The sequence below is a fragment of the Larus michahellis genome, chromosome 1 (assembly GCF_964199755.1).
Source record: "Larus michahellis chromosome 1, bLarMic1.1, whole genome shotgun sequence".
Taxonomy (NCBI): domain Eukaryota; kingdom Metazoa; phylum Chordata; class Aves; order Charadriiformes; family Laridae; genus Larus; species Larus michahellis.
In genome coordinates, this window is record NC_133896.1 from 45,417,944 (window position 1) to 45,442,667 (window position 24,724).

The 24,724-nt window shown below is 37.9% G+C and overlaps 1 protein-coding gene across 3 annotated transcripts in view; it reads left to right on the plus strand.

The window, feature by feature from the left end:
* TMTC2 (transmembrane O-mannosyltransferase targeting cadherins 2) overlaps nucleotides 1-24,724 on the plus strand; it is a 256,731-nt gene that overhangs the window by 164,987 nt on the left and 67,020 nt on the right. For all 3 annotated transcript variants that reach the window (XM_074574401.1, XM_074574410.1, XM_074574420.1), the window contains 4 exons: nucleotides 888-1,002; nucleotides 14,115-14,200; nucleotides 15,035-15,219; nucleotides 16,920-16,998. In XM_074574401.1, coding sequence (XP_074430502.1) covers nucleotides 888-1,002; nucleotides 14,115-14,200; nucleotides 15,035-15,219; nucleotides 16,920-16,998 — 465 coding nt within the window. The remainder of the gene's footprint in view (nucleotides 1-887; nucleotides 1,003-14,114; nucleotides 14,201-15,034; nucleotides 15,220-16,919; nucleotides 16,999-24,724) is intronic.

A 24,724-nucleotide genomic window follows, 5' to 3' on the forward strand; every position in this document is an offset into this window, starting at 1 on the left:
AAAGTAGAACTGTTTTATGAAACAACTTTGATGTATTTATAAGCATAATGTGTTTTTTTCATGGATACACATAGACTATAATTATAATGCCAGTTAAATTAGCTTCCTAAATTGTGAATAACATGGGCTATGTTTTCTATAAAACATTAGTTCCAGTTTCTTTTGTAAGTGCAGTTTTTGAGTCACTCAACAAAACTGCAAAGGGAACACATGTGGAGCCTTAAATATATTTTTACCTCAAGTCCTTTATAGATGGGATATAAAAGCACATTGTATAACATAATAAATTGTACGGAAAGGAACCACATGTTTTCCAAGTAGAAAAAATGTGGTTTAGTGATTTGCGTAGTATGTTTATATCCATATGGCATACTTTTAATCCTGCTTACTTACCTAACCATTCTTTCAATTTCTGTGTCATTTGTCAGTTTTCAAACTTCAGTGAGAGCTGAGTCTACTCTAGGAAAAATTCTTCTGTTTAGAGTAGGTAGGCTTAAAAAAAAGCTAAAACTATGAAGATGCTCTAGTTCCACATTTTACTCTGGGGATTTTTATTTAGAGGCAATATAAAATAAAACGGTCCTTTCCCTTTACTAGAGTAGTTTCTAAAGCATAGAGACATATTTTGTTCTTAAAGATCCTTTTCCCACCCAAAAGCTATATGTATGCAGAATGTATGCAAATCACCACTATGAAATATGAGTCTCACAGTAAGATGCGGAGATCCAGAGACCTGGAGGAAAAACCCAACCAACCTCCCCTCCCCTTTCATAAAAATAGTTTCTTTGTGGGGTTTGTCTCCCTGAGGAACTTCCTGATACTTGGATACTCTGTCATGTGTAATTGGATTGTAGCTCTTTCTGAATACTGTTTTCTCCTCTTGACAGCATGGGGTAACCTTGGAAATGTTCTCAAGAGCCAGAGCAAGATTTCTGAAGCTGAAAGCGCCTATAGAAATGCCTTGTACTACCGCAGCAACATGGCTGATATGCTTTATAATTTGTAAGTATGCACGGCTTTCCTGGAGTTGGATCATCTGTGAGACCTGTTGTGAATGGAGCTATTGATTTACTTGCTGGAAATGGAGATGATCTTAGCTGGTGCTCTGTAATAGTTGTTTCATTAATCATGCTCCTTAAACTATGGGGCGGGCAGAACCTTTTCTTGTCAACATTATTGTATATTCATGTGTTGAGTATGGAGAAGGTGAACTTACAAATCTGTTTGCTTTAAAAGAAGCAAACCCACTCCCTCCACTGAACAAAGTATAGATAGATGAACTGGCAACAGTAGCACTCCATCTGTTTCTGACTCTGCTAAAATATAAAGGTGTTATTTAGACTTCTTTTTTTTTAATCTGAATAACACTTGGTGGGGAGAGTGGGTGTAAGCACTTCCTAACATAAGCCAATACCCCTCAGTTAGCTCCAGAGGTCTAAAATGTTAAAATAGCAAATTACTTTTCTCCTGTGACTGACTTAAGAGCAGCGTAGGTTCACAGAAATTTAATTACTAGAATCCTGTTGTAGGTGGGTAAGAGAATAAATATCCTGAGCATCAAAATAATTATGCAGTGGGGGAAGAGATTTCCCAACTCATTAACACACCAAATCGTGAACAGGGAAGCTAGCGTCGTGCTAAGCTTCTCACTGAGGTGTGATCGTGCCACGTGCCCCAGTGGGGAGGGGGCTGATTCTCGTGTGTCCTGGCTGGGCTCCTCACCTGCTCCCTGCTCAGCACTGCTCCTCGTGCCGGCCCTCGCCCTTCCTTCCCCTCCTGCCATCACCCACCCAGCCCGAGCCCCCCGCGGAGGGCCCTGCTGCCATCAGGCTCGATACCTTCAACAGCCATACGCTGTTGTTTCATGATGTGTGTGGAGAACAAAATCCAGGTGGCTGCCATTCATTCAGTAGTAGCATGAAAATAAAGTCCCGCGTGCAGTAGAAAAGTATGTATGTGAGAGAAACAACATGCGCAAAAACTAAATGCCAATAGTAATCCTCTTTAAATAAATAAATAAACAAATAATGTTCTGCCTGGAAGTCTAGTTTAAAATGGTTGTTTATAATATCTGAAAATTAAGTTTATCATAATATACTTTTTCTTCTTTTTTCCTTGATTAATGGGGAATAAGTTGACCATTTCATTAATTTACCTTACAGGTAAATGTACTGGAAACTCAAAATAATGTAGTGATAGAATTTATTTTGCAAAATCAAATTCATATCTCTCTATATATATATTTTTAATAATCATACAATTGCAAACATATATGTATGCACATAATTTTTTTGTCTCTGTTAGGCAATGGAGACTGTGAAAAGCGTATTTCTACAAAGCAAATCCTCCTGCTCACATTTAAAAGATAATTTCTGAACCTGGCAGAAAATTGTAGGGAAAAAAGTGATAAGATTGATAGTCCTAAATTTCTCATATGCCATTAATTTTGGGGATAAAAATTATAACTATTACAATTTTTTGTATGCCTATACCGTACTTTTGTCTCCTACTCACTCACTGTGTCATAGAGGGAAACTGAAGTTAATACCAGGGTAAGAAGAGGAAAGGGGGTTAAGCGACAAAGACGGGCATAAAAGAAATCAGATTTCATTAGTTTTGCTGTTCTCAGAACAAGCTGATAATCTTCCAGCTTTCCATTGATACACAAAGTACATGACTACAAACCTTCATTTCTGTTGAATAGGAAATTGCTTGGAATTCTACTGAATTTGTGTGAAAGGAATTTAACTGAAATGCTGGTTGGGATATATAGGGCATGAAGTTACCTTACATATACCTGTGAAAGCAAAGGAAGTATATTCAGAGGGAAATGTTTGTGTATATGTATGCATATGCAAAAGAGGATCTCTAGTTCTTAATAACCTTTCTACTATTATCTTGAATGCAATCGCACCCTTTCTTTTCTTTTTAAGCTTCACAAAGCTATTAGTTATTCAACAGAAATTGAAAAATCTTGCATTACTTTTTTTTGTAGTCTTTCCCTATGTTTGATAATTCCATATCCAGCATGAAAACTAAGTGGTGAATGGAGTGGGCTTCGATATTATGAGACCGCATACAAATCGATTATTTTAAGCATAAACTTTGAAGAGCTCCCTTGCAAGCTCAGCCTATCCTTGGCATGCAGTTCTGTGGGAGGCTTTTACAAAAACTACTGTAATGGAAAAATGTGGCTTTTATGTGCTTATGAGAGGTCAGTTAGATTTGCCGTTTCTGTTTTTTAGTATGTGCCTTTGAAACTGAAACAGTCATTTAATAGAACTTTAGGAAAAAAGGGACCCTTACAGTAATTTCTAATTACTGTATTTTGGCCATAATATGTCCTAAGTATATTGTAGTCTCACATGCTCTTTATTTTTTCTTAACACTTATGCCTCAGTATTTGACAAAAATTAATTGGCACATGCAGCCCAATGTTCACACACAGCAATAACAAATCAAAGTGCTATCAGATCGGGGAACAAATTAGTGAGGATTAACTCACAATTTTTAATGGGTAGCAATCAAAGAGAGAAACTACATAAACAGAAGCATTTGATGATCTCTTCCTTCTTTTTCAAGAAATGAAAATGTGAGGTTTGCAGCCAGCTATTAATGCATTAAAATCTAGAGATTTTAACAGATTAGGTGAATGGCTGATTTCCATGGTGTATTTTTATTTTCTGATGTTATACCTTATAGCTCTGAGTTACAGCTGGTTTTGCCATGTAGGACAACTTAAACTGTATTAATTTAGATTACATAATTACATAATCTCCATTTGGAGGTTTGTCTGGTTCTGAACATGTCATTTCCCGTAGTGTTCAAACATGTCAATTCTGGAACCTTAAATACATTCCTAAACTTTTGGAGACTAGCGGAAAATTTTATATTATTATTTTTATTTATAAAAAAAAAAAGCTCTTGCTAACATTAATATTGGGTTAGTGGTTCATCACTACTTTAGATATGGGTTAAAAAGTGTTTGTTCTGTTGACGTTTTCTCAGGTACAAGTATGTATAAGTGAACCTTATGCATAGCTTATACCTCAGGATAACTAGTAACCCAGCCTGTCTTGATGATAGGATCTGTGGCCTGGAATTTAGGAAACTTGAGCTCAGTCTAAGGACTTGAATTCTTGTTTGGAAGCTTGTTTTCTGAAACTCTTATGGAAAACCCAGAGCGTAAATTCTTGGTGACTCTGAAAGCATTTGGGATCTTCATAGCAATTTCAGTGCAGAAAGGATTTCAGTTGTTTTATACTGTAGTTGGAGAATGTGTTATAATACGACACTAATAAGGTAGTTTGTACTTGAAAAATACATATAAAATGGCCTCCTATCAATAACTTCTCTGATGTCTTGAGACTGCACTGCAGGTAATTTTTACAAATAAATCTCAAAGCCGACTTCTCAAAGCTGTGTAACGCTGCTGATTTCAGCTAGATTTCATAGGGTAGTAAATCAGCATAAACGGAGATCTCTTTCCATGCCTTTTTTTTTAAGCAGAGAAATCCATGTATTTTAATACTGTGAAGTACCAAGCACAGAGCTGTAGAAAAACAGTAGTTTCTTCTTCCAAACTAAACAATGTTCAGTAGATTAAAAACAATTCTTATTTTTTTAGCTTTTCAGTCTTTGTTGTCTTATGATTGTTACCTGAAGCTCATGAGTTTTTTTGTATTGTTTCAAATTGCTTCTAATTAATGCCTAAAGTAAAATTGCTTATCAATCAAAAGACAGTTTTGCATACATTATTTCACTTGTATTTAGGCCTGCCTCTGCTTAGAGTATTCTTTTGTCATCTGTATCAGTAATCTATATTACCTTGAGTTTCTCAGCCGATTTTAAGGATGCTCACAATCTCGCATAAATATTGAATATTCCTCTAAAATGGTACTAATTACTTTAAATGTTGTATTTGAGTATACAATGCCCTATAAAGGATAATTGTCTATAAAACAGCCATCCCCTTGCTTCTCTCCTAAAATGTCTCATTTTGCCTTTAGTGATATAGGGCTGTGTGTATAGTTTATAATTCAAATAATTTAATTTCTTTGAATAAGTTGAAAGTATGCATTTCCGTAAACTTTACCTTGGCAAACTTAGGGTATTATGTCAATAAATGTGGATTTGTTTAGATTTCTCTTAGATAAAGTCTTCAATGGTATCTCAAATTTTAATTCTGTAAAGTCTGGGATTGCAGAAGTGTTTTGTATGCAAAGTTGAACTGCGTAAAAATCAATATGAGTAAAGTTCTTCCTTGTCTGTTGTTGTTAGCCTGTATAACATCTGAAATTGTGTTCCCTTCTGCCTTTTAAGGGTGCTGGCATAAAAATCTCCTTTGCTGAGCTATCAGAGACGAAAAGCACTAAAAGCGGGATAACCTACTAACCCATGTTGAACTGTATTTGAGCCTACCCCAGACAAAGGTGCTGCACCACTTCACGTAGTAGGAAATGAGTCAAGGTTATGGTTCCTCTTCCTTGATAGCCCACAAGTTTTTATAGTGCAGGATGTCGAGTTAAAAAGCAAAGAGGATGTGTCGTCTGCTGTCTGTTTAAGTACTTGATTATTTTTTTCTCAGCTGTGAATGTAAACTTGTTACAAGCTTGTTTGGAATTAATCTCTGCTCTGCCAGCTAGTTCTTCCTCTGTCAGACAGTGGCTGAAATTTGTGCCTTACTGTAACCAAAGTTGTTGTGATAAAATCTTGCTGTAGTGTGAGACTGGCTCTTGAGGTAGCACCCAAAGGTAACTTTGGTGATCGGTGGTGTCCTGCAGTGCTCCAGGACTCTTCATAAAGCCTGTGTGATACTTCTTTAGTAATATTGTAGATATTTTTGTTAGTAATATTGGGAGCTGAAATACATTTAGTGACCTAGCGATTCAAGTACATGCCTCAGTATTTGAAATTTTGATGGTTGATAGTCCTTACATAAACTTTGTCCATTTTATAAATTAAGGAAAACAATTTTTGGACTCAGGGACTGAATGGGAGACATTCAGTTTCATAAAAAGAACCTCTTCATGTCAGAGGTTCTCTGAAGCTCTCAACCCAGGTTGCCTGCTGGGGCATGTGAAGGGGAATAGGTGTCTTGTTTGAGGACTGCTGGCACAGCTTACCACTGCCCAGTGTCCAGAGGAGGGAGAAAGGCAGAAGCCAATGCTACTCTTCATCCCTATGGCAGCCCTCCCTCTCGTCAAATCAATGAGGGTTGTGAGAGTTGATGCAGTGCTGAAATGGTAGTAATCCCAACTGAACTGCCCCAGTAACAGAGAAAAGGACAGGACTATCCTTGCCGACCAATTTGCTTGCATTTGGAAAGCTCTTCCCTAGAACTGGGAGAACATGACAGAGTTTTGACTGTGGTATCTGAAAGACTAGAGGTTGTTTTGGGGCTGATTGTTTTCTTTTGATTTTTTTTTTTTTTTCTTTTACTAATGGGGTTATGGACGGCTGTGCTTAGTGAGTTCCGCAAATGGAATGGTCATTTTGTGTTAGTACCTACTGGGTATGTTTGGGTTCTTATTGATTGAAAAAGTAGGATTTATGTTCCATTTACATATTTGCTAACAGGATGTTATTGGAAAACATTAAACATGTTCCCTGTTTGTCCTTTTCCTTAATGATTGGCTTTCTTGTTAATGAAACCTAGTTATAGGCTCTTACGAAAGGTTAGCACTTATTTGGTTGAGTAACTAAATGGCTTACTTACATTAAAACAAAACAAAACAAAAAAGACTTAATTAAAGACCAAACTTAATGGTTTCATGTACCGGGCTGCTGTAGCATGCAGACCTGTCGTTCTACCCACTAGTTTTGCAAATGACAGTGAAAGAGTTGCCTTAGGCAAAGCACATCCTCTATTCCTGCGTGGCTGGAGACACATCTGTGTGAGGAATAAATGAGGATTTTCTTCCATTTCTTTCTTTGCCAGCATAGCACTGAGGTAAATATATTTCTTTGTAGATGATCCCACCTGAAATCAATGGGATGAATGTAGCTTGAGGCATGGATGAACTGCAGTCATGGCAAAATAATAGCGATCAAGCCCTGTATTGGCAGTTATCAGCCAGTAAACAGAATTGATAAAATTATTTCAGTATTTTACCTGGCTTGAAAATTTTACAAATATTTCACTAACATACATGTTTACCTTGATGACAGTTATGGTTTCTTGTATTTGGTCAATTTACACCAGCTTTAGTCACTGAGGAGTTTGCTTTGTAAGGAGACCAGCTGGCTTTTATAGGACTACAACAGGAAGAAATTAATATGTAACTTGAGAAAAACGGTAGACTTTCTACTTCCTGTTTATATTTTGTGACTGCTTTCCAGACCCCGAGAACAGTTTTGTGCCGTAAGTATTGAGTGACTTTAGGTCAAAACTAAGGCAGAGAAGGAAGACAGGAGGATTTTTCAAGTTGTTGGTCAAGCAAGATAGGTAAAAGTTGGCAGCTTAAAGAATTCAGGATGGTTGCAAAGAACTCATTTGGGGGAAATATTTTCCTGCACGTATTTGAATGAGCAATTCTATCTATAGACATGATGTGCATCATTTCTAGATAGTGAGAACTTGCTTCTCATTTTTTTCTTCTTTTTATTTTTCTTCCTATTAGACAAACAGGATTCTGAGACACTTCCTAAGTCACTGGGTGAAGTCTGCTACTCTTTCAGGCAGTCAGCACATATCCTCCATTTCATAAATGATTCACACTCTACTGTAAAATTAGCTAGAAGCAATGGAGGCCAAAAAAATCCTGTTGTAAGGTTGTTCCAGAATCTTGCTACTGTGATAGAACTTGTCTCCTAATTAATCCTAAATTAATTAATGGAAAGTTTATAAACGTTTACTTTTTGTCCTGTGGTTTAAGTAGCATTTTCTTATCCAAGTAATTTCATCCTCATGTGTTTCTAGACAGAAATTATTTTTCCGCAGTACTTGTCTTACTAGGCTAAAGGAGGCACTGACTGACTCCCCACCCTCCTTCCGTCTGATAGACTTTACATTTTCCCAGTTATGTCAGTAAACTTTCTTTGAAAGGAAGTTGCATGTTGCATGACTGGAGAGAAGATGATGTTTTGGAACTACAAACTTCAAGCAATTGCTCCTGTGTTTCATTTTTTGGGGGGTGTTTTAGGGTTATGCTCTTTTGTTTATTTAGCTTGGTATTCTTAGCAAATGTAGAAAGTTTATTAAAAAGTGCCAGAATACTTTAAGCTCTTCATCCAAGTTTATCATTTGAGCTTACTCTTCTGTGTCAAGCATCCTTATTCCAAGGGCGTGCTTTCCTTTGTTCATCCTTGTCTAAGGAAGAAGGAAGGCTTTGTGTCTCTGTAACTACAAAAGATAGGTGCGTACTCGGCACATGCCAGTTGCTCTGCTCCAGCACTGGCTTATGTTCAGCGCTTTGCACTGTATCACTCCTTTTGTATTCTTTCAGTCTGCTCCTTCTCCCCTCTGCCAGCAATCTCCAAAGAGCAGTTATCATTTTGAGGTGCGAACAAAGAGGGGGAAAGGCACATCAAGAACAGATTCACTGCTGGCTATAGGAGGGTATTTAGCTTGCATGGCAAAGTTTTGGCAGCGGGGGGCGGGGCTACAGGGGTGGCTTCTGTGAGAATCTGGTGGAAGCTTCCCCCATGTCCACTAGGGCCAATGCCAGACAGCTCCAAGATGTACCCACTGCTGGCCAAGGCTGAGCCCATCAGCGATGATGATAGCACCTCTGTGATAACATATTTAAAAAAGGGGGAAAAAATGCCTGCGTGACAGCAACCAGAAGAGAAGAGGTAGAGAAACAAGTCTGCAGACACTAAGGTCAGTGAAGAAGGAGGGGGAGGAGGTGCAGGTGCTCCAGGCACTGGAGCAGAGATTCCCCTGCAGCCCATAGTGAAGACCATGGTGAGGCAGGCTGTCCCCCTGCAGCCCGTGAAGGTCCACGGTGGAGCCCATGGAGGACAGGTGGATACTTGAAGGAGGCTGTGACCCTGTGGAGAACCCATGCTGGAGCACGCTCCTGGCAGGACCTGTGGCCTTGTGGAGAGAGGAGCCCACACTGCAGCAGGTTTTCTGGCAGGACTTGTGACCCTGTGGGGGACCCATGCTGGAGTGGACTGTTGCTGAAGGACTGCATCCCGTGAAAGGACTCACATTGGAGAAGTTCATGGAAAACTGTCTCCCTTGGGAGGGACCCCACCCTGGAGCAGGGGAAGAGCGTGAGGAGTCCTTCTCCTGAGGAGGAAGGAGTAGCAGAAACAATGTGTGATGAACTGACCAGAACCCCCATTCCCTGTTCTGCTGCACTGCTTGAGGGGAGGAGGTAGAGAAAATCAGGAGTGAAATTGAGCCTGGGAAGAATGGGGAGTGGAGAGGGGAAGTGTTTTAAGATTTAGGTTTTTATGTCTCATTACCCTACTCTGATTGGATTGGTAATAAATTAAATTTATTTTCCCCAACTCAAGTCTGTTTTGCCCATGACAGTAATCGCTGAGTGATCTCCCTGTCCTTATCTCAACCCCCAAGCTTTTTGTTATATTTTGTCTCTTCCTATCCAGCTGAGGAGTAGGGGTGATAGAGTGACTTTTGTGGGCACCTGGCATCCAGCTGGGGTCAACCCACTGCAAGGAGGAACTTCCTTATGCAGACCACTGGGAGCAGTGAGTTACTGAATACTTGGCAGTGCCTGCACGGTGTGAACTCCAGCTGAGGGATGTTATTTCTCTGCATGTAGAAACTGGTCATTCAGAGCAAACTTCCACCCCCGCGTATTTGCTATAGGCAAAGGAAGCGGCAATGTGAGGTGAAAATCAACTGTCTCCTTTAAAAGGAAATGGAATAGAACTATATATTTGTTGAGCTTTACAAACGTACCCTGAACTTTTCAAAGATGTCTTCAGTGTAATAAAGCATAGTAATTAGTATGACAAACAAACTTTAAATTATTTGATTCTGCGATTAGATAAATTTGCTAGACAAATTGTAAAGTTTTGGCTAAACGTTTAGTCTTTTTTTTCTCCCCACAAAAAAAAAAAAAGATGGAAATATGCATGCACCAAGCCTTTTTTAGAAAGAGTTTACCATTTTTTACAGACTCACCATTAATCTGTTGTCACTTCTTTCCAGGTGAGGGGAAGGGAACTAGTTTTTGTCTAAAAGGTTTGAGAGCCACTAGACGAGGAAGCCCACACTCCATCTGCCATTGCCAGTTGCTGACTTCAACCCTAGCAATCAGTTGGAGGGACATGGGTTGTCCAAGGAAGGAAGGAAGGAATTGAAACTATCAAAGTGGGGCTAAACAACAGATGCTAAGAACTTCAAGGAGGTCATGGACTTTCATTGTTATTTGCCTTGGGTTTCATTTCATCTGCCTCTGTCCATGCTCCTCTATTCTATAGCTAGTCAGCTCGTTTCTTGCAAGCTTAGCTGACTATGGTAATTATGGAGCTGTTAGTTCCCAGTTTATGACACTACAAGTTCTTTCTGTACAACCATGGTCAGTTTGCTTGAAGGATGTTTCACAATTCTAGTTGAATTGGCATAGAAAAGTTGTATTTCAAATTTTGCCCTTAATGTATCTTTATAAAGACACTTCAGTTTTATTTTTAGTGATTTTGAAGTAACTTAGAGTATCTGATGAAAATTCTCTAGATGAAATATAGTAAATTCTAAAGCATGTGAAAATAAGACATAGGAGACATATCAAACTTTCCTCTCTTGGCTTTGGCCTCTGTTCTGAAGTGAAAGAGACTCTAAATGAAAAAGGAAGTGTTTCAGTGGCAAAATAACCCATACTTGACCTATTTTTGAAGGAGAAGGAAAGAACATATAATCAAACCTCCAGTTGAAGCTTGTTGAAGGTTGAAGAGTTGTTAATATAACTTAAAAGGCTGCAAAGGTAGTTGAGTTCAACCTCTCGGTTTCTTTGGAAAGAACTTCAAGTTCTGAACAGGCTCTTTTGGTAGTATTTGCTCTAATGACCTCTTTACAGCCATGAAGTGAAGGACACTTTCCCTTCAGATATTACTCAGTTGAGCCCATGTCTCTGCTTCGTGTTTGTCTTGACAGTGGTGAACAATTTTCAGGCCCAAACACTTTCAGAGGCAGCCCCGGGGTTTGCTGCCTGAACTCGGCGTTGCTGGAGCCGCTGGCAGAGAGCCTTGAGAAGGAGATCCCTGCTCTGCTCCCAGGGCCCTTCCCTTGGGCTCTTGTTCCTTCGACGGGCCCTGCTGTCTCTGCTGACCACGTCCAGTGATTTAGCAATGCGGTAGCAAGGCTGAACTGCGTTGTTTCTCAGAACCTCGGGGGTGTACCTCGGATGTAATGCCTAGCTGAAAATCAGCGTGATTTAGCACGGCTTAGAAGCTGTGAAATGCAGCAATGGAAAGATGAATATAGGACCTGAGGACTTGCAGATTTTCTTGAGCTAATTGTAGTGGTAGTTTGTCATTTGGTCCTGGTGCTTATTTTGTGTTTTGCTCAAAAAGGTAAATATTTATAAGAAGGTGGTGGTTTTTTGCTTGTAGAAACTGGAGACAAAAGCAAACGTTGAACTATCGCTCATTTATATTCCTTCTGTGTGGTAAATGAGACAGTAGGCTTGTGGAAATAATAGTGAACAATAATGTAGTTAGAGACCGGGATTATAATACATGCTCTGAAAAGACAAGTAGGACATTTCACAGGCAGTATTCGTTTTGGCAGTAACGAAATTTGAAGTGTTTGGTTTTAGTTTTAGTTGCATCTTGTGAGTAATTTGGTAGAGGTTGGTGAGCCTGTTTATATGCCTGCATTTTGTTTGGGCTTAAAACTAGAGAGGATCTGATTTTTTCATCTTGGAAGTGAAATATATCTGCTCTTTGAACCTTCTAATATTCACTGTAAATTCAGGAATGCTTTGCCAGTTTAATGCAACGTTCATCATTTTAACTTTTTATCTATTGGCATAACTGTTTATTCCTTCAGAGGTGAACATCCGAGCCAGTTGTCTCTTAGAAGCATACCCCCTCTAAGTGTTAATTGTATTCAACTAAATAAATTCTTTTTTAATTTTCCTTTAAGCCTTTTCCTGACTTTGTTTAATCTGAAACTAGAACTAGAGGCTCATAAATCTAGTAATTTTTCTACTGTCAGAAGCCACAGGGAAAACCAGCGATCAATCAGGACCAATTTCACAAGGAGAAGAGGCAGTTTCATGCCTTGTCAAGGTTTATTTAGATTATATCATTTTTTTTTCTTCTTTTTCTTCTACCAATCCTCATAACAAATAGAAATAAAACATTAATTATTTGCTGGAATTTAGCATTCAGTCTTGCATCTGCAGCTTGGGGTTTTAAATATATATACATGTATATATAAAAATGTGTGCATGTGTGCGCGAGAAAGTGTCTGTTAATGGAACAACTTTTACAAGAAAAAAAAAAAGTCTTCTGGAAGAGGAGTAGAAAAAAAATCCCACTTTGAAATATCAAGTAATTAATCAAAAGTGCTAGTATTAGTGCATGTAGTGAACACAGAAGATTAATTTGGTAATAAGTATAAATAAAAGTTCTTTTAATCAAAAAGCACAAATGTCATACATTTACCAAAGTTATCTATTATTTTGTTCAAGATGACCAATTACTGTATTGCTTCTCTTAATATGTGAAATTATTTATTCCAGAACTAAAATAAGAATGGAATTTCTTTGATAAATTTGTCCCAAAATTGTGGTTTTGTTTTTTAAAAAAGTAAGAAGCAGCTTAAATGTCAGACCATGCAACTCATTTATTTTTATGCTAATTCTACTGCTATCAATAGAAAACTGGATCAAAATCCCATAATAATAATAATAATAGTAGTAATAATAATAATAACTTTCCTTGGAGTAATTGCAGTCTAAAAAAGTTTTTAAAGTAAACAAAATTCAGGTTCTAGAAAATTTAGAAAATGTTATTTCTATCCTGACGATCATACATCTTGCCAGCTGCGAGACGCTCAACATTACTTAAAAACCTTGGTGCCATGCCAGGAAGTATCCTGAATGCTTCTCTGGTTAGAGACTGGAGATGGAAAAAGTCCAACCTCTTTGCAGTTCGAAATGCTATCGGCAGATAAAAGCATAGAGGAAGAAGAGAAAATTGCTGTAGGTTAAGGAAACCGCAAATAGATGTGATAACCCTCCCACCTAAAAGAGATAGTTACGTTTATTTTTTCATGGCTACTTTGAGATATATGAAGAGGGACAACTACCACTGGATAATAAGGTCTGAGTCTGCACTCTGAAATTAGTGATTTTTCAGGATTTTTAAATCTTTGTGATTTTAATACAGTTGCATATGCTTTTTTCAGTCTCAAAACTTTGGAAACTGTAATGCTTTGAGCATTCTTTTAAGCATACAATTGTGAATTCATGTCAACGATGTCCAGACGACTTATTTCTCAGAAATTTGTGGGTGGCTGGTGTAATTTATAATTCACAAGAATGCTTGTCTTAAAAGCTTTAATTAAAGTTCATGGACTATGAAACTAACTGAGAACTGCAAGTATTTGGTACCAATTTTTGTACCACTTCAGATACCTCTTCAGTTATTAAATTTGTTTGGAGCACAAAGACAGGAAAAAAATGAACTGATGTAGGTGCTTAGCCATATGATGAATAATCTAGTGAAATTGCTCAACAAGGGCCGGTTAGGGTAATACATGTGAAGTGTTAGGTGATTCACTTTATTGTGCATTTAAAAAAGACTGGCTTATTTCAAGTCAAGAAAAGACCAGGCTAAACATGAATGACTTAGTTGCAAATAGCTCCACCACGCTCCCATCCACTTTAAAATGTCTCCCAGTCTACTGGTTTCCAAGGAAGTCAAAACTATTGCATTTAACATCTGCTTTGTTAAAGCCATATGGATGCACCTGATGTCTGTGAATTAATCCTGTTTTCAGACAAAATAATTTTCCCACTGAATTGTTAGTAACATGCAGAGTTGTTACATCTCTGAAATACCAGTCAGCATATTTTTCTTTCTTAACTTAGTTTTGTTTTTAATATTTATTTTGAAGTTACTCTTTGCAGTAACCTCCTCTCTCTCTGTCTCTCTCTTTTTTTTTTTTTTCTTTTGTCCTTATGCAGGGGATTACTTCTTCAGGAAAACAGCAGGTTTTCAGAGGCATTGCATTACTATAAACTGGCAATTGGTAGCAGACCCACACTAGCTTGTAAGTATTTCAGCTATACAAGCTTGCATAACATTGACTGTTGTTTTTTAAGGAAATCTTCCTGCTCCTTAATAACACTTTCTTTTTTTGCAGAAGTTTTTAATTCAGAAAGCAAAAGGTAAAATTGTGCACGTTTTCAGTTGAAAGCACGTGTTTATTAGTCAATGACTACATTTCATGTGGTGCAGGGAAGAAGCAGATAATGATTTAACACTGGGCAGTACCGGTAGAACCCAAAATGCTTCTGAGCTGGGGTGGTGAGCCATAGGTTCTATTGCCCAAATTTTCAGGCTCCTGTTTTCTGTTTCTTACAGCCAGTCCCTGATTTTTATGGTGTGTGGTGCGGGTCAATAATACAAATAATACTTTTTAAGACCTTTCATTTTCCCTTTCTTGCCTAAGGGAAATGGGAAATAATCCATAGGATGTTGCCCGTCATCGGTTCCAAAATTAAGTGGGTGCTTTTTAAGATTGCTGAATGTTTTGTAGCTTAAGTATTGAGACTTCTATATATGCATATATACACATACACATATATATGTATAAATATATGTATATATTTTTGTAACATTTCAGACAAGGACTGAAAAGGAGCACCCTGCGGAACAGTGTTCCCTTTCTTCCTTCCTCAGTCTTTGTAGCTACTTTCTCCTTCCCTTGTCTCTGAACTTTTTCCTTTTATATGTTCCCCTTTACACCAGTAATTGATCTATATACAAAAGCCAAATTAGATAACCGTGGGATGTCTTTCAGATACTACTTTGAAGTAAAACAAAGATCAGATCAAACATAATGGAACCCCATTAAAAGATAAGGTTTTTTCCCTCTTCACAGCTGCCTATTTAAATACCGGTATTATCCTGATGAACCAAGGGAAGACAGAAGAAGCCAGGAGGACTTTCCTGAAGTGTTCAGAGATCCCTGATGAAAATTTGAAAGATCCTCATGCTCATAAAAGCTCTGTTACTAGCTGTCTTTATAATTTAGGAAAACTTTTTCATGAACAAGGACACTATGAGGTAAGACTCCATATTTGTCTACAATATCATGATAAAACCTTCATATATAAATAATACCTATTGCTTCCATCCAGGCTTTCAAAATCACCAAATCAAGATTAGCATTCTCTACAGAGAACATTTTTCTCTACAGTCACAGATGTGACAATGTTAATTAGCAGTGTGATGTTCTGTCGTCAGAATCAACATTAGCAATGGTCACATCTGATATGTGTTAACTCATTCTTTTTGGCTTTGCCCCATAGCTGGTATGCAAAGGATATAGCCTGATTGGAACTAGGTGATCTTTAAGGTCCCTTCCAACCCAAACCATTCTATGATTGCAGACCAGCCAACCTAAAGTGTACTGGCTTTTTAATTCAAAATAGAGTAAGTCCATCTTTAGTTGAAAAAATGCAATTATGTTTGCTTTTGACTCTCCAAAAATAAGACCTAGTTGAAATAATTCAAAATTTCAGTGATTAAAAACATCCTGTTATGTGCTATTTTCAGATAATTTGACCTAAGTAATGTAACCATACACTGCACCAAACCCATCCCATCTCATTTATGCGTGCAAATGTAACTGTTGTGATTCCTCTCCATTCACCCTGATGAAATTACTAAAACTGGACATTGGCTTGAGTTTTGACCTTTAACAATATTTGAAAGAAAGTCATTCTGTCTTTGCATTGCCACGCATACTTCATAACAGGAGTTACGCATGATTTTGATCCATATAACTCTTCCTGACCGTGACAGTTACCTCAGCTGTTTAAGATTAGGCATGCACAGGCTCTATGGATTCTCTGTCATCTGTCTGCTGAATTCAGCTCTGTCGGATGGCAGTTACTAATTGGTTAAAACGCAGACACAGACAGCTAATACATCCATAAAGATAAGAGAACAGCAGCATGTTGTCTGCATGGCTGATAGAGTGTAGAGTTGGAGTGCAGTGCCTGGGAGGTGCAAGGGATTTTAAGAATATAAACCATCAGATTTCTGCTCGTGGTCAGTGCAGTCTGACCCAGCTTTGATTTTTTTTCAAGCATATTTCAGCCTTCACAAGCAGTGACTGTTCGATGGGATGATGTAGGAAATGATGCAGAACTAACAGACTGACCAGTAAGCATGTGAAGTGCTGAATGAATCATAAATGTGTAATCAAGTAATTCAAGGCACAGCACATTTGTGAAGGGAATCCAATTTTGGCATTCTTGACACTATAGTCTATCTCATTCTTTCTGTGAAGCAGACTTCAGTTGTGAGGATTATGTTTTGTTATTACTTGGCAGTAGACAATGATTTCTTTATGTTTAGGTCACTTACTGTAGCTTAGTCATCAGAAAGTCCTTTGTCTGCAGTTTCATATTATTTCATATTCTCTGACAGCCTATAGAATTTTATATATGTTTATAAACTTGTGAGTCATTGAGGATTTAAAAAAATATTCCTTTTATTTCCACCTGGAAAAAGAGCTGCAATATTGGAGCTAATTTGGTCTCTTGTCAATAAGCTTCACTGAATTTGGTAAAACTTCTGTAAACGAGAAATGTCAACTTTCTGTAATATTTATGACACCAATGTGTTTTCTTTCTCTTTGCACCTTTCATTTGAGAAAGGAAGATAGTTTGGTTTTACTTTATATGTGAAAGGCGAAAGACTGCTTTTGAACTTGGTTCTTTACTAATGATTTGTCCCACTTGTGTGTTTCTTTTCAGGATGCCCTGACGGTTTACAAAGAAGCAATACAAAAAATGCCAAGGCAGTTTGCACCACAGAGCTTATACAACATGATGGGTAAGTACGTTGTTAGTGCTTCAGAAAGATACTTGAGGAGTAAGACGGGGTGAAACAAAAGAGCTTTGCCAGGCAACTGATGCTCAAATGAATTAGCTAATAAAAACAAAAATAATTGCCTTCAGTAGATATGAGCCAAACCAGGTTCCGAGCTTAAATGCCAGCAACTGTAATGCTGGATAAGATACAATAAATTATGAGGCTCTTAGATACTGGACATTTTTAAGAGTGTCCATGCAGCACTTTTACATGTAGAATGCACGGTGTTTTTCTCTGCCTCCAGAATCTCTCATGCGCTATCTTGGAGACCTTGTGCAATTCATACCTATTTTTTTTTATTTCATCCATTATCCTGGAGACATTGTTCAATTCATACACATTTTTAAATCTCCCATCTTTGAAACTAAGAAGAAATTGTATTTACTTCATAGAAAATGGAGTGAGATTGATAATAACATAAAATTTAGTGTGGGTGTTGGATGTTAAATTTCCTTGTAAACCAACAAGATGTCCAAATAGGCCCAGAGAGATAGATAGTTGGATTTTTTTTTTCAGGTTGTGCCAAAAACTATTTTCCAAGCTCATGTACTATTAGTTAGACATCAACAATGAGAGAATTCTTCTTTCAGGACCAGGCTGTTTGTTCTTAAAATTTTAGCAGAGTCTCTTGAGTACTGCAAGTAACGTTAATTTAGCTGAGGTGGTTTTTTGTTCTTTAATTCCAAGTCCTCATGTTCTTCATTGCATCTTTATACAGGATACATTAAACAGATAAAGAAGATAATATGGATTATTATTTATAGTATTCAGATCTGACAAGATCTGAAAGAAGAGGGCAGGTTCTCCATTGCTCCAGAGGTGCTTTTAAGTGGAATTCTCTCTGAAAGGGCGTGTGTTTGTGTTAAGCAACCTCAGTGTCTGGCCCAGTAGACTCTGTGAGCTCCTATCTGCAACAGAAGAGAATGTAAGATGCCTTTAAAGTAGTTTAAAGTAGAGCAATTAGAAATGTATGTAGAAACAATTAGGATCAACAGGAAGCATGTGGGATTTTGTGCCTTTTTTTACCCCCTCCCAATGCCTAAAATACAAGGGAATATATTGGTTGATACCAATTGGTTTGACACAGTTGTTGAAAGGAGGCACCACTCACTCTACTACTTAATTAAGAAAGGCATCTTTTATTAGCTCCTTACAAGTACTTGGACATAGGAAAAAAATATTCTAAAACTGTAGTTGTTAACTGATGCTACATGTTTGCAAATCTCTGTAAATGCTAAATTGAGTACTTCTCTTGTCACAGTGATAAAGTATCTAATGTCAGTAATAGTATAAATGCTTCCTTAACAGTTCATACAGTTCCATGGAGAGTTACTTCTCCCCGAATGCTGAGCATTATCAGATTAATGCAAATGATTAAAATCCCTAGAACGCACAAGTTGATTATTGCATGTACTTTTCTTCATAGGGAGTCTTAGCTGAACTATTGTTTCATCAGTTTTATTTACCAGCATTTGCTGATAAATTTGGTGGGGTTATCAGCGGTCACCACTCCATGAGTTAAGCCTCTGCTTGCTATTGGTGTTCTATAGTGATTGCTGAAGAACCGCAGTGCTCCAGCGAAACCCTCTGAAGTTTGACTGCCCTCTTTAGTGCAGATATATATGTCACAATTCCAATAAAAGTTCTCCTCAGAAGTACAGAAATTGGAAAAAGTAAAGTAATGCTGTTTCTAGCATGATGGTTGTTCCATCACAAAGCAGGCCTGTGCCACCGTTTTTCTTTTCCTGTGAATAGGTGCTCCCTTTAGAACCACTATGACCTGTAAGATTCTTTAGTTTTTTACTTTTTTGCCCATTGGTTACTTTTTTAGGTTCAGGAGGCCTTTCTCAGCTTCCTTTATAAGCACAGTCCGTGACGTCCAAGTTCACTCTGTTCCTGGGATTTGCATTTATTAACTCACAAAGCAATAGTGAACACAAAAAACAGCTTAGTCCTTTGCCTGGGCTTGGCTGCTGCTACACTTCCTCCCTCCCCTGCTTAGCCCATACTCTGGCTTCTCTTTGCTTTAGGCGGCTACCGGCACTTCACGGATGTCCTAGCGGCATAACAAATTAGGGTCAACTAAGATTACCTTAGCCCCTTTCAGCCTATTGCAAAGAGCAACAGGCTATTATGGAGCTCTGTAAAGTACAGCTTATTAACGTAGCATATATTTGTATTTTGTTTGCTGTTGTGATGGCAGCTGTTGCAGGGAAACCGGAACTTGGTTCACAGTACTTGCTGAGGGGTGGCTTGTTGGCTCTGCTGCAAAGGCGATCCAAGAGGCTACGTAAAGAGTTCGGTAGTGACTTGAATTGAATGCAGTGTAGCCATATTAACAGCAGGACTCAGACTGATTTGTTTAAAGCTGTCCTGAGTGCATCTGCATGAGTGTACATGACTGCAGTTGGTTTCTCCTACCTGTAACAGTGTAAAGATTAGATGACAAGACAGAGCTTGGTAGTAGCTAAGCTCACTTTATAGTGTCGAGAGAAAAAGATATCTCTGGGGAGTAATTAAGCCCATCTGACTTAGACATCTATTTCAGATAATACAAATAATCCCCTGCAAGCACACTTCTGTAAAAGAGGCTAAGATGACTAGCTTAGACTTGCTAGCTCAACTTGTGTGAGATAAATTCTAAACACCTATTCAGTTATCTCTTTGCATCGGGTGTGACAGGAGAACAAGGCAACGAAATCCATTATCAGGAGTGCATCCGCTCTGCAGCTCATATGCTTTCACTGGGCACCCGAAGGCCAACCGGATTGTTTATTTCTGTTTGATGTTCAAGATAAAATTGTAAACCCATTCACTATAATGCTTTCTTTGATGAACAGCATTACACAAACTTGTCTGCCTACTTCTTGCCTTTAAAAAGGAGACTAGAGGAACTGAAATTGGCCAGTCCCGTCTCCTGTGCTTGGAACTGTGTGAACCTAACTCTGAGCTGTACCCGCTCACTGTGTACTCATTGCTGGGGAGGAACAGGGGAAAAACTGGGGAGCGCTCCCCATCTGCTCAGGAAGGAAAGGTCCTTCCCTGTCACTGCACCTGTGGAAAAAGTCTTCACAGTTTATCATTAAATCCCAGAATAGCTACAGTTTGAGGATTACCTGCTGCAGTTGTCATTGTGATTGATGCATTCTGAGTCTCTGGCAATCACTCTTCTTGGTTCGGTGTTAGGTATTGGCATGTGATGTAAGAAAACAGTGCTTTGTCTAATTTTTAAAAATCATTCAATCATTTCATTGAAGATTTTCTGAAGGCTTTTTTCCTTGTATGATGTATATGACATACTCAAAAGAGAATAAACAGGAGACAAACTGTTTAAACTGAATTAGGGGTTGAACTCCAGTGCTCTGAGTGCAGTAGCATTAACACTCCAGCAGTGTTAAGCCTTTACACCACCTGCTTTCCCTGTTTGCGTTACACTTCTTTTCCTGTGCTTGCTTCTATTGGCCTTTCTCTCTGACAGGCCCATGGACTCATTCCTCTGGTACGCCAACTTGCCTGGCTGACTCTTGTCCTTTAAGACTCTAAGTAACTTGCCTTTTAGAGGAAGAAGTAGTATTGGGCCTCAAGAAGCAAACCATCCATTTGACTTTGCATTTTATTCATGGTACAAAAGGCGGGGCCAGAAGACCAGCATCAGACGTTCTAAGTTTGTGCATATGAAAAGTTGCAGGGTAGATTTTGGTCTCCTGTTGCTGTGATTTATTTTGCCAGGTGTGCAACAACTCAGCTAAGGAAACCATATGTTTCTCTGGCTTTGTACCAAGAAGTAAAACCTTTTCTTTTTTTTTTTTTTTTCTTTAAAGAACCCAAACCAGCTAAAAATTAAAACTCTAAAACTAGAATCAAAATAATTATTCAACAAGCTGTATAGGGTTGGCTTGGTATTTATTTTCTCTATGTCATATTTCTTTGATGTAAATTAAAAAGTACACGCTAAGGTTACACAGATTAATTTGCTTGGCATGGCAACATGCACTACAAAAGCCAGAGTCCAGCTCAGCTGCATTAAATAGGTAATATATTTTGTTTAAAGTTTCAATTAAAACCTGGGGTCAAAAGATAAAATGGTCCCTGTGGGATCTTGAACACTTTAATGCCAATATTAGGATTACTTAAGGATCAGCCTCTGCTCTAGATGTCTTTTGCGTTCCTTGAAATCTGATATTGTACAGTTGATTGTATTACATTGCTTTTAAAACCACACTGGCCCACCTGCTACAGTAATTCATACTCTTGCCAGTTAAGTGGCGTGAGGTGGACCATGGAGGCTTTATTTTAATACGGAACGGTAACAAGAAGGATGTTGGGGTGGCATTGTTCAGGTTTAGATTGGCAAGATACTGTCATAAAGACAAATGTCTTGATCACACTTCATCTGCCCTTGACAGCTAACATCTGAATGTCTATTTTCAAATGCATTTAATGCAAAGCCTTACAAACATTTTTTATGAGAAAAGCAAGTTACAAAAGAAGCTAACATTGCAGGAGTGAATACAGTTAATGATGCGCAGATTAGAGTTCAGATTTCTCCTTGCTAATCTGCTACATTGAACATGGACAGAAAACAAATCATACAAAAGTGGCAGCCAGGTACAGAACAGGAAAGGGGAGCCAGATTTTACATCTGGTGCAGAGGTTTGCATCATAAGTACAGAGGCTTAGCATGCAGAGAGACTTTCTGTGTTGATGATTATAACATAACTATCGCTTTATTTGATTATGCTTTTGGGTGGCTGTAGCTGTTTGTACAAACCTGTTAATATTGTTAAGGCTCCTATGCCATTTGTCCCTTGGTCCCATTAAATGCTTTTTTATTGAATTACTTCTAGATATTGTTTAGAACCCCAAGAAACACTTTTGCTGGTATAGTTTTACAGTTCATGCTGTGCAAGACTTACTTTTTAAGAGGCAAAGATGATTAAGCTGTGAAATACATATCTCACATCATAACTTACGCAGAGCGTGGTACCTGCACTTGTCTGAGCTCCAGTCATCAGTGTGCTTCCTGTGCATCTCATGAACCTTTACTGGTAATTTCTTACTAAGTCTACATTACAAACTTTTAAAACTAGTTTGATTCAAGAAAAGGGTTTTTTTTCTTTCATACGTATATTTTATTATACGTTCTAGGGAAAAAAGAATGGAGTCCACTCCGATAGTGATGGGAATACAAGGTTGTGCTTCCTTCTCTCCCCCTCCCTGCTCCCATCCTGATACTTTAACTCTTCCCCCTCTGAGACTTTTGTGGTAGTTTATATCTGCTGTCCAAAGCTGAATATAAATCTCTGGGCTGATTGCAATGTCTCCTGTTTTTTCACTTTGTTTGAGACATTCAAGCTGGGTATGAAGGTTACAGCAGTGGGTTGCTGAGGGGGTAGTGGATGCAATGTTTGAGACCAGGCTTTTTTTTTTTCCCCAGATTCTCAGGTTTTTTTAGTTTTATCTCTTTGGACTGTTGATCTATAATTTCATGTGAAATGCTTGAGTTTTCTTAGACAGAATTGTGAAAAAGCTAAGAGTCTAAGCCTGAAATGCATTTTTATTTTAAACATATGGTGTTTTGTATGAAAATAAGTATAATTGAAGGTTTGTAGACCAAAAATATGGTCCAATGTTGAAATTGGACTACAAGGATCCCAGTTAGGCATGATTCTAATGGAAAGTGCTTCTATTAAGAGTGTTTTAAAGAAACCTATACTGGCATAATGTCCATGTTTTGCTGACGAAATAATAATCTTTAAAAGGTGTGTAAATAAAGTAAAAGGCAAGAAAAAACTACAATCACTTGTTCAGTTATGAATTCTTATGATTTACTGCTGGTAGCACATCTGTTGGAAAATGAAAACGAAATTATCTATGTCAGGTGAGCTCAATGCCTGTATTTGTGTCAATGTACTTCTCTCACTGGAAGTCTTTGTACAACAGGAAACAGCTGTGCAAAGTCCATGCTGTTCCACGCTGCAACTGATTTTATTTTGCCTTTCATATATATCTGTTTTCCTCTTAGGTATTTTCCTTCAAAAGTAGCTTAGTGGTCTAATTAAAACAGATCAAAGGCTTTGCTTTGGCTAATTGAGTCCTATAAGAATCTGCTCAACGCAAGTAAATGTGGACTGACTCCTATCCATCAAAAGCCCTCTTAAAATACAATGCATTCCTTGGAATCTTGAAGGAGATTGTTCTGTAAAAGTCAAAAAACCCCAAACAGAATATGCTTAGTCTATGCAGAACTTGATGCTCATTAAGTTCACATGCTTCAGCTGTTTCAGAGAATGTGTGCATGCACTGCATATTTATCATCGAGACTGTTAATCTTTTGCAGTATATCTTAAACATCAGTATAGTATGACATCAAACTGTGCTTCTAGATTTACGATGTTATTGTACACACCGGTACCTAAGGGAAGAAAGAAGTAAGTTACATATCTAGGGAGGTGCATTTATGCTAAATGCATCTGCAGCCTTGATTTGCACAATGAGGCTGCACGGTTGCATTATGAAAGACACAACCCTCTTGTGGTATTGTGGTGCACAGGGATGCACACCTCTCCATTATTTTCTAAGGCAACCTCTTTATGTTCCCAATTCAAAGAAATGATGGAAAAATGAAATTTAATTCCTCACTGAATGTATATATTAGAGATTTTCCTTTTCAAAGTGCATCTCCATCTTCCTTTCTGTTTTGACTTCTGCTCTTGTCAATGCCAAATTCTATATTTTCTATATTACATTTTTACCATCCAGCAATTTGAGTGGCAGATAATGAACATGCCCAAGGATGATGTAAGGCGGATTTATCCTGCATTGTCTCCTTCACAGGGATAATTTTTCAGTTGTCTTTTCAACAACATCTTTTGGGATCCTAAGAGGAAGGCCACAGGAGGGACATATGTTTTTAATCTGAAAGTATGGGTACATGGCACCTATAGAGGCACAGTGCTATTCCATCCATAGTTTCGTTGTACTTGCTCATAGATCAGTCTAATGTGCTCCTGCAAGGAGATGGCCTTTGCTTGGTATGACAATGTGCATTGGAAACAGAACAAATCTGAAATCAGCAGATGAGAGGTTAATCTAGAGCCATATAACATACGTTCATGTAAACGGTACCTAATTTTGGTTTTTAACAATGTGTGATATGTAGTAGAGAATCTTAAGTTTTGTTTTTTGGTTTTTTTTGAGGATTTGTATTAAGCTCATATTGCACTTGAGTATAAAGGTAGCCTTTCAGGGGAAATAGCTGCTAGCAAGCTGATCCGTTATTAGTATTACTATTTAATATAAATATTTAATATTTAATATGACTGTTATTGTTCTTTAATTATACTTAATTAATTTGTCCTGGGGTCATTTAAGTAGAGGTTGTTTTGTTGTTGTTTTATTTGTTGGTTTTTTCTTCTTTGTTTTATTTTGAAAGATTATTTTTCAATCCCAAAGATTATGAGGAAATATTGCTTTGGAGGATGGTAAGTAGTCTTGCAATTGGTTTATCTCTATAGCAAAGAAAATCCACTTGAGTACCAGGATTTTAGAGTGTGTGTGGTGTAAATCTAGTTAAAAGGTAGCCCATTTCTCATTCCTTTGTCATAAAGTATTAATGAAGTATGTATACACTCCTTTATAAAGTGTTTCAGTTGCATATTAATGTGTTTTCTTGTACTACATCAGT